The sequence below is a fragment of the Saccostrea echinata genome, unplaced genomic scaffold, assembly GCF_033153115.1.
Source record: "Saccostrea echinata isolate AGI-Se365-2 ecotype Australia unplaced genomic scaffold, CSIRO_AGI_Sech_v1 ptg000001l, whole genome shotgun sequence".
NCBI lineage: Eukaryota > Metazoa > Mollusca > Bivalvia > Ostreida > Ostreidae > Saccostrea > Saccostrea echinata.
In genome coordinates, this window is record NW_026889750.1 from 7,901,756 (window position 1) to 7,912,747 (window position 10,992).

General features: G+C 32.9%; 1 protein-coding gene across 2 annotated transcripts; it reads left to right on the plus strand.

Annotated features, from left to right (window-relative positions):
• The first annotated feature begins 587 nt into the window (after positions 1–587).
• Positions 588–10,288, plus strand: LOC133183771 (centriolar satellite-associated tubulin polyglutamylase complex regulator 1-like). Of its 2 annotated transcripts, XM_061318712.1 has the most exons (10): positions 588–869; positions 1,691–1,793; positions 2,022–2,152; positions 2,855–2,939; positions 3,712–3,797; positions 4,483–4,675; positions 4,846–4,955; positions 5,460–5,514; positions 6,207–6,236; positions 9,608–10,288. In XM_061318712.1, exons 1-10 carry the CDS (start codon positions 824–826, stop codon positions 9,867–9,869), a joined length of 1,101 nt encoding a protein of 366 aa, XP_061174696.1. In that variant the 5' UTR covers positions 588–823; the 3' UTR covers positions 9,870–10,288. The 2 variants fall into 2 exon arrangements, with proteins under 2 accessions (XP_061174696.1, XP_061174751.1); XM_061318767.1 differs by lacking the exon at positions 6,207–6,236 and having other exon boundaries at positions 589–869.
• The last annotated feature ends 704 nt before the right edge of the window (positions 10,289–10,992 follow it).

The following is a 10,992-nucleotide window of genomic DNA, read 5'->3' on the forward strand; positions in this document are numbered from 1 at the left end:
CCCACGTGATTGAAAATGCTCAGAATGGAGATGTATCTTGAAAAGCGTTTTTTCATGCATTCTTAACATAACCACAAATAACGGCGTTGCAATATATTTTTTCAAAGGCATATTTCAATGGGAGAAAAAAGTATGGCCTGGTACTGCAGCTATTGCCTCGTGTGACATATTAAAATCGATAAAGTAACCCACCCCCCTTTCCCCTCCATAGTAGGTTTTCCTTTCTTTGCAATTTCTCACCAGAGAGTGTAATACGCTACGCTTTTAGTGGATCGACCATAGCGGGAAGGATAACTGGGTAGATTGCCCTCGTTGATGAAGGGTATTACATCTCGAACGAAACACTCCACGAACGATTTAACATTTTTCTATTGAACCCGATGCAAATAAATGTATTTTTCATTGATTTTAATATTATATCCATAGAATGAAGAAAAAAAATAAATAATGTACTTGAATTCTTTTCTTGACAATTTCTTTTGTAATCAAAAGATAAAACCGGAATTTTTTTTCTGATTTCCCCCCCCCCCCAGGTACTCGATTAATATTTTTCTTTGCGTTAATTAGCCATGTCGGGAAACTAAGGGCGCTCTGAGAGTCGCCCAAGTCGTGACAAGCCATATATTCTAATCAGTGGTTTAAATAACAGGGGTACGAACTGATTGCTTACTTACATATATATACACCAATAACTGTTGAAATGCTGTATGGCTGAAGTAATTGATACTACTGTTACTAAAATGCATCTTTGCAAAACTCCCGTATCCCACTTAATGAGGACATGATTTTAAACTGAATAGAATCTAGTCCTAAATTTACCGAAATGGCATCAGACGACCGTTTTTCGATGACAACTGAAAAGTATTTAGGTGAGTTACCTTAGATACTTGATGACATACTGCTTTTGAAACAGTTTCAAGAACACACTTGTAGGCCCCTATTTTTCAAAAGCAAGTATGTGATCTTCCAAGAAGTTTTAAAACTTCAATGAAAGGTAGTATCAGGCTTCATATGATTCTTATATGTACTTGAGGAACCAATGAGGAAAAAAATTAGATCCAAGAATATCCATATTGCCATATGCTTCATGCAGCAGCACTAGCTTTTTGAAAACGATTTCAGCTGTAACATACAATTTTTACCAGTTAGAATAATCTATAACTGTGTCTCGGGACACGCTGTCATCGGTTCTGTAGGACATTATCATGATTTTAATGATTAGAACATTCTATCTATACAATTACAAGCTTTATTCATTTTGTGATGACCAGGCCTTTGGATCATGAAATGCCTTAATTCGAAATCTGCATGTTGTGCTGAAATGATATAGAAGTCAAACAATCCAATATAATAATAAAATATCCCATTTTGCATATAGCCAAAGTGTTGTTATCTGCAAGCCAGTATTAGGGTTTATTTTCATAGTTAATAACCATCTTGCAGATGATTGAAATTTTATCTTAGGACTAAGTTTGTTTCATGATTTTTGGGATATGCATAGACTTCAGGGGTCTTGGTTGAGTTCGAATCCTGGTTTGTCACATTTTCTCTTCCTGTTTCATTTTTATTGCAAATGTGCAACACTAAAAGAATACATACAGTATTTATACTCATAGCGGGTGTAAGTTAATGTCATTGTGAAATAATGAGGTTTTTAAAAGGATGTAATTGTTCATAATTTTGTCTTTAGCAAAGCATCATGTTCTTGTGTATATGGAGGATGCTGTTGCTCAGCTGTTGGAACACAGAGAAGAAAACTCCAAAATTAACCCTATCAAGTTCTTATGTGAATAGTATGTAGCTCATCAAAGCTTTTTAAAAAAACATTATAATCTAATTCAGAATATTTAACTTTTTCTTTAAAGCTCAATTTTCATTTATTGTATGATACAAATTAAAGTGCAAATAATTTCAGGCTTTGTACCAATAGAAAGTAATTTACTCTTCTGAATGAAAATTTTTTTTCATATTGATTAGCATAATTAGTGCTTTATTTAATTCATTGAGATTTTAAATTTCAGTTTCAATAGTGTTCGAGATGGGAATCATACCATGTTCCGAGAGTACAGCTATATCCACGCTACACAGCACAATAGGGCATCTTTTGTCCGACTGTTCTGGAAGTGTTATAGGCAAATAGGAAAGAAAGGAGGTATTTATCACAATTATAAAGGGATCTACAGTCAAACCTTGTAATTTGAACTTGGTTATTTTTTGAGAAAAAACTGAGAGATGTTTGTGGATTCAAAATATTGTAAAACTCTCTTATAAAAAACACACTTGTAATGAATCACACTTACTGCAAATTGATATTTTATTCCCCATGGTTTTGAAACACATTGTAAAATTAACAGATAAATGTATAACAAATTACATTTATAACAAAGCAGAATTGTTCGCTTTAAGCATGTTTTACTGTACATGTATATGAGGTTAGAATACATAAAGAAAGAGTGGTTTGGACATCCAACTCACCTTGAAATACAAAGTTCAGGTTATATTTCTTCACCTGTCTGATTTCACTTAAGTCTCAAAATGGTCATATGATCATGATGTGTAAAATTACATAGCTCCTATAGAACATATTCATTTGAAATTGTAAAGAAAAGTGATTTTCAAGAGGAATGGTGGCTGCATGAGCATCACATGCTTTAAAGTAGTGTTGTGGAAGCTCCAAGGGGTTAAGGTACATTACTTTTAAGGGACAAAGAGATTCAATGATATTGTTCCACTCAAAATTCGCTACAACTTTGCTAATTATTATCAATTTGCATTTAATAAATGATAGGAAAAATGTATTGTGAAGCATAGTGGATTATTTACTGCATTTTACTGTGTACATTGATAATTCCAGATTTGTTGAGCATCCAGGAATATCACTCCCTCTTATCTCTCCTGTGCTCTGACTTTCCATTTGAACCAGTTCAGAAAACTGCAAAGTAAGTTGAACAGATCTTCCTTTAGTTTGTCTGAAAATTTTATTTTGAAGAGTCATTTGCATATTTGATTCATATTTGTATAAAAAATTCTTTTCAAAGTACATGTATTAAGTTAATAATTTTAAAAGGATGTTGTTATTGAAGTACTGGTGCTTGTGCACTACAGTAAAACTCATTTAGGTTGAACACAGATATATAGCAAATTTAGTTATATAGTGAATTTTTTTGCGATCCCCAGAAAAAATTCTGTATAATGTAAAATTATATGACTACATGTATAACTAACTCTGATATGATAAATTATGGATGGAATGAAGTGATTTTGTGTCCTGTAGAGGATAAAAATAAAAATTTAAATCTTTTACAACAAGTTTTTAAAGATCTCAAAATTCAAAATATATGAAGTGAAATTGTGTTTCATTAGTCTGTATATTTGAAATTCAATTCATCAGAAAACTTAAGTATTCCAATGTAAGTTTTGTATGTTTAAAATACTTCCCTGAAAATATTCAGTAGTCATAATTAAAGGAAAACATGAATTGGCTTGGTAACTTTATCAAATTCATTATATGAATACATGTATAACGAATTACAGATATAGTGAAGTAAATTCACAGGTCCCCCAAACTTTGCTGTAACCAAGTTTTACTGTATTAAATTAAATATGTTTATATTCCACAACACAGTATGACTGTTAATAGACAGATAACAATATAGGTGTATACATTTCTTCAGGGAATTTATTATTTTTTTCTGTTTATTATCATTGCAGAATAATTCTTCTGGATGATGCACTGGACTGCTTGATTTCTTTTTCTGACTTTATTTATGCATTCCAAGTGCAGTTTTATTTTGAAGGTATGCAAGTTCAAAGCTTTCTTTTGCTGAATGGATACTTTTTGTAAATGACTTAAGTCAGAACCTTTTGCTTTTAAGCTCAACTGAGCTGAAAACTCAAGTGAGCTTTTCTGATCACATTTAGTACATTGTCCATCTTTCTGTCTATCCATCTGTCTGTAAACTTTTCACATCCTTAATTATTCTGAAGAACCACTTGGCCAATTTCAGCCAAACATGCCATTAAGCATCCTTGGGCAAAGGGGATTTAAGTTTGTTCAAATGAAGGACTACACCCTCTATCAAGGGGAGGTAATTAAAAATTAGCGAAAATTTAATGGCATCTTTTAAAAATCTTCTCAAGAACCACCGGGCCAGATAAGATGAAACTTTGGAGAACATGGCTCAGTGGTCATAGGTGTTAGTCAGTAACCCAAAGGTCACTGGTTCAACTGTGGGCACTTGATGTTGTGTGTTTTGTCTTTTGACTAGGCAATTTATCTGCATTGTCTGAGTCCACCCACCAGCAATGAATACCAGCTATTATGCTATGGGTTAAGCTGCGATGGGCTGGTGTCTCATTCAGTGACTCTCATCCACTTAGCACCACAGAAACCGGGTTTAAGCACCGGCCTTATGAGCCTCATGGCTCGAAGGAGGATTTAACTTTTAATGAGATCATTTGTTATATTTATTTTGGCTACAGAGTTCATAGAAAAGAGCCATGAGATGTACCTATCCCTACTACAGACCCAGCGGAGCCCAAGAGACCCCGTGGTGGTCCCCTCAGGTAGTGATGATGCAAAAGTTCATCAGAACAGTCACCACCCAGCAGACGGCGTGGACGCCAACCAGTATTTCCGTGCAATATACCCCCTCTGTGATAGATCCAGTTTTAGGTATTTGTACTGTCGATGTAGTTTTAAATTTGTTCTAACTTGAGCCATTGTAAACAATATGAACATGAAGGGAGCAAGATTTAATTTTATTTATATGTCCATGAATAGACTATTTTGTGTTTGTTTGTATTTGAATGTTTGTGAGTTGCCCACTCTGTCTTTTTTTGCAGTACTCCGCCTGTAAATGCATTGAAGGAAATCTTGTTTAATGTTCCAAGGGTGTCATTCTACGGCTTTCTGATGTCCATAGCCAAAAGTGAAACTATTAATGAATACATTGGTATGGATCCTTTTGCAAATGATTTATACACGTACTTAGTTCATTGTTTTTAGGCAAACATCACAATGAGTTGGTGATCTGCTTATTTCTTTTACAACATTACATCGAGTACCTATTGAAAGCCATGTTGTATCCACTCATAGGAATCTTCAATATTTTAACCTGTAAGGTGTTGGTCTCCAGTTTTGACTTTGTTTTGTTTTTATGTAAATCAAGTCTGTGTGCATAAAAAAAACAAAGTGGAAATAACTGAAGAGGTAACACATGTACATCTGTGGTTGTATTCATCCTAGCTGCAATAATGTAGTCCTCTCCAATTTACTTTTTGAAGGGGGAGGGAGAGGGGGAGGAGCCATCTCCCAAAAACATCAGACAAAAATTTGGAGAGGGCTACATAATTGCAGCTAGAAATGAGATTGATCATAGGATTGTCAGCTTTAACTCTTGAAAACTTTTTCTTCATCATTATCTCTTAACCTGGAGGTTTTACTGTTTTATTTTTAGGCCGACTACCATCAAAGGCGGAGCTGCTGGAGGGGGCGGACGCTGACTTGACAGTGTAAGCTTTCTCTAATCTTCACTAACCTTCTAACCTCTGCACAGAACAATTTATTCTCCATAATCTGGATGGGTAGAGACATTGTATGCATCTCACAGCTCACAATTTACTGAATCACAGCTCAGTGTGTAGGGATCTCAATATGTGTACTAACAAACAACTTAACAGTTAAGATTAAGAATAAATTGCCACTCTATATATGTAAATTTGAAGTGTTGAATTAGATTAAGACCCTTGTGCTGGGTTGCAAATTTAACTCTATATAAGAACAAATATAGCTGAATAGTTGTGTGAAAAAAAATGTTCATAGTACTAGTATTAATTTGTATATGTACGTTGCTTGTAATATTTCATTAATGTTTATAGTAAAAGATTTTCTAAAACACACTGCATGTCAGTTGTCAAACTAATGTCATCTCTCCAAGCCTGAATATGGAATGATGTCTTGAGAACACACGTTTAAAAACGACTGCATGTTAAAAAATTGTACATATATTAAAAGTACTGCATGTTTGCATGACTTGATGTGCTTTGCCCATTCAAAATCAACAATATATTGCATGCTGTACGTTACACAACACACTTAGTTCTTGCAGTGGAAATTTGATGTGGTTTTATAATACTGATGAGATTTTTCCATTTGGATGTGTTGAAAATGTTATTGTGTTCATAATTTTGCTGACTGTTTTCAGACAAGAGGCTGCCATTCAAAATCATGCCAGGTAAATTCGTGCAAACACAAGTTCCTTTTGCACAACTGCAGTTATGATCATACTAAAAACTCCAAAGCCACTGTTACTTGAATTTTGTGTTATGTTCTTATTAACAATTATTTTTCTTGAAAAAGTTGGGAGATTTAGTTTGGAAAAAGTTTTAGATGTGATTGAATTTAAATGTCTCTGAAAGATAGAGCTTCATAGTATTTGAGTGAAAACGGAACATCTATGCAATTCTGCAATTCAAGGAAATTCAGATGTAAGACAGATTTCTGTCCCCTTGCTAGAGTGAAATTAATCAACAAAAGTAATAAATGCATTTTTAACAAAATACTTTTAAGATTCCTCAACAAAGTAGTATTATTAACAACAACAATAGAGCTAGAGGATAAAATTTTAGATGAATTAAACTAACAATAATGTAGATTATTTGCTATCCAAAGTATATAAATGTATAATGTATTCCAACTTTACCCCATATATATTGATATAACCTGTCATTGAAATGTTGATTAATGTTGAGTGAATTCATGAAAAGCACAGAATCACAGGCTTTTACAAATATACATGTCTACCCTTTCAATGTTGTTGAGTGGTTCCTTTCTTGTATTTATTAATGGAATTGTGAAAATGCATGGAATTTAAAGACCAAGGTTGAAAAAAGGGTGAGCTCAATTTTATCAAAAGTTGACTTTCAGTTATTAAAAAAATATTTATTTTTCATCTAAGAAACTCAGATCTTTTTTTATGTCTATCCAAACTCAGTATTAGTACTAAAGTTAGTGCATTTGTCAGAGGTGAACATTACCTTAATGCATTTAAGGTTTAAAGAATGATCATGTGACTTCTTTAACCAATCAAACACTCTTGTCCATTTTCACAGTGAGGCCACTGAGGATAATAATAATGGTAATGATATTAGGGTACTAATGGTTATGATTTTTGATGAGGTAGGGGTAAATGATTGTAGTTTGACATAATCACATCAACTTCTGAAATGCACATTTCCCATTGTTGATTGAAACTTTAATTTTTGTGTCAATTGAAAGATTAATGAAAAAGGATTTGAATTTTTTTTTTTGCACACGTCCTTAAGAGTTTTCCACCAGTTAGCCCTTCCCCCTTCTCTCCTCCCCTTTTCCTCCCTCTTTCCTTACAAACTGAGTTTATATCAGAAGCTTGCTACATAAATGTCTAACACTGTACTATTAAGAAAAACTCCACCTTTAATTAAAGAACATAAAATTCTTATCCATTTTGGAGGTAGGTAAGAAAATTTTGCCCAGATTAATATCAACCAGCATCAGATGCCCTTGGCTAGTTGTGATCACTTTGTCTATCTCTCTGTCCATCTGCTAACACTTTAAAGTGACATGACAACTAAAATAACTTTTTTTTTTATATCCGAAGTACTGGTACACATCACATTCACGATATACATAGATGAAAAGTTTATCACAGAAAATTTTGGGGTTCTTTTAGTCAGTATCAAAGGATTAGAGTTATGAGTGTACTTAAAGCCCTGGATTAATTTTGACAATTTCCATATCTGGACAAAATGATGGAGAATCTATGTATATTTCTGTAATTGTTGGTTTTCTGTATCAGGTCTGAGACTGTTACCCTGTACTAGATATAGTAGCTATACCATTTTGATACAGTCATATCATAGCATATTTAATTCCAGATATGTATTGTATTTTGTGATAACTGTCTCTAATAAACTTATTAAATCCCCCCCCCTTCCCCAAATATCATTTGTTATGCCATGAACTAAAACAAAACCTGTATAAGCAAAAGTTTATGCAGCACTAAGGACAGTAAATTTGTACTGGGCAATAATGGTGCCAACAATTCGAGACTTTCTGCTGTTGAACAGACAACTCTTTTTCCATAATAGCAGCAGCCAATGAACTCTCCACTGTTTATAATGGGATGTTGTGGCCTTGTGGGTGCTCAGTACAGTAGGGTGAGGTTTTTTCAACATCTCCTCATTAAACCAAAAGGTGATTTTTGAAATGCTATTCTAGAAGGGCCAATTCTTTAAAAGTTTTTTTTAATGTAAGGGTGATGAGGAACAAGAATGGCCAATATGTGACCTATGATTGAGATGGGGAGGTTTTCAACTTCTTGAAAATGAATGCGAGTCGTCAATGTGTGACCTATCATTGAAATGGGGAGGTTTTCAACTTCTGGAAAATAAATGCAAGTCTTGGCAAATGTGTTCTGTTTGTCCAAGGCTTTGATGAAAAATACATGTACCAACAAAATACATAAATTTTCAACTTCCTCTCCACTTCATCTTGTAATTAAACATACTAGGACCATTTCCTTAAGTTATTATCACTTGACATGAATACTGGAGGCATTTTGTGTTGATTCATTTATCAAAAAAATCATTTTTGTTAAATTCCAACTTTATTAGACACAGAGTCCATCTTTAATCAAGATGATAGACACAGTGTAAGCATATTTCAGGTCAAGGACATACATATGTGTCAAGGTTAAATAGAGTGTTTAAAACATTTCATAAATATTGTACATGTATAATGAAGATTTGGGAATTCCTTTTACAACGCATGTTCATATAAATTAAAAAAAATATTATTAACTTAAAGTAATGATATAAAACATAGTTTTTACAGATCTTTGCAGTGATGGAGACTTATTTGAATAATAATTTACATTGCTTCAGTTCTGCTTTTAAGGTATTGGTGGAGGGTAACCTGTTGTTAATTTAGTTTTTAGTTAAATATTACATGTATCAATTAGTTAGCATCTATAATAATTAATTATACAGCTTTTATTAATTAAATATTTAAACTTTTTTTTTTCAAATAAAGTATTTTTTCTTCTTTTGTACTAGTATATAATTATAAATGTTGTCTTGGTTTATTCACTTTTTCAAATATATATTTACGTATTATTCTTTATTGTCTTTTTAACTAATATGTTATATTTTTTCTAGCACCATGCAACATTAAGTTTCACCCAACCTACATGAAATATTCCTCTGTGTTTTCATTTAATTTCATCTATATCAGAAGTTTATGTGATTAAGTTTAGAAAGATAGGTCAAAGTTGTGAATTTCTTACAAATTGGATTGATTTGAAACTGAAGAAAAAGTTTTAAGCATTCACCAATGCTGTACATGCATGTAATTTATGAAACCAAATCAGAGGTAAAATGTACTATCAATGAAATGGTTCATTATTTACTAAATTAACTATTTCAAGGCATAAGTGTTCATCACATAAAATGCAACCAAAGATTCTGTGTTTAAATTATAAACCTGCTTATGTGATGTTAAATTGTAAGTGCTGAAATCTGAAAGTCTTTTTGTATGCTGATTCAAAATGGATTCTTTTCTGTTTAGCCCAACAGTAAGATTAAGCAACAACAGCACTGCTGCCACAACCAAGTCCAAAGGTCGTCCCATTTCTGCCACAACTCCGACAGATGCCACTCAAAATGTTTACTCCACCCAGAGACCTCCGTCAGCCAGTCAAAGAAAAACTCCGCCCACTCGAGCAGGGGCCGTCAACAACAGCATGAAAGTCAAACGGGGCACCATAAAAAAAGACAGCACCGATGAAAGTAGTTCTGACGATACTGATGACACAACAGACACAAACTAACAAAAACCAACTGGAGTCTCAGAAAACCATGACATTTAATGTTTTTCTTTTTTTTTTTGGTCTGGTAGTTTTATTTGAAATATTTACATGTTTGTGCTAAAATTGTTAATTATGCAATATTCTTGACTTTTTTTCCCTAATGGTCATTTGTCTATGTCTAAGAAAACCCCTTGCATTCTTTCGATACATTTACATGTACAGTTGCTAATTTTGATTTCGTTTGTGTTAGTACATTGTATATGCAGGAAAAATTTAATGAACGGCTTCTAATCATTCTAATGTACCTTTCAGTACAAGTAATGCTTTTACATTTGTTTACTTGTTCATTGTACAGTGAATACATGTTAAACTTACATGTATTAATGATTTTGTGTAGATGTGTGTGCTTAAGACAACAATAAAGTATAGTAATAGGGTTATATGTATTAGAATATGTGTACTCAAGTTTTGTTTGAAAGAGCAGTATGAAAAGGATTAGGAAACTTATATTTTTAAAACATATTCATTAGTTTTAAAAATGACATGTACTGGTATTTAGATGACTTGTGTTTGTTGTGCATTCTCTGACAGTTTAGAATAGTGAAACTGTTGAAGCACTTTGAGATTGTTATTTGGGAAAAAGGAGATGTTTTCACCTCAATTTGTTTGTCATTTATTAATGAAGAGAACAGACCAGACAACAGTTTCTTACTGTTACACTTGAATATTGGGCTGTTGTTAAGTGTAGAATAATTGAAATAGGGCAATACTCCTGCAAGTTAATTGTTAAATGCACACGCAAGGGAGTTAAGGCTAGGTATAGGCATTTCTATGCAAATAAACTAATTAAAATGCCTAAGGACTATATCTATTGTACAGAGAAAGTTAAAACTTATTGATGATTATCTAATAATATACTTGGTACCCATGACATGAGATATCAAGTACACATCATGACATCATTGTTCTTTACTACACAAGATTTATATATAAAGGATATCAACAAAAAAGCTTCGGCGCAAGGGCATGCTCTATTTCATTTAACTGAAACGAGGTATAGAAGCAAAATATTCCAAGGATTGCTGCACAAATATCAACAACTCAGTTGTTTAATTACTATTTGTAAAGTTTTAAGTTGAATCAG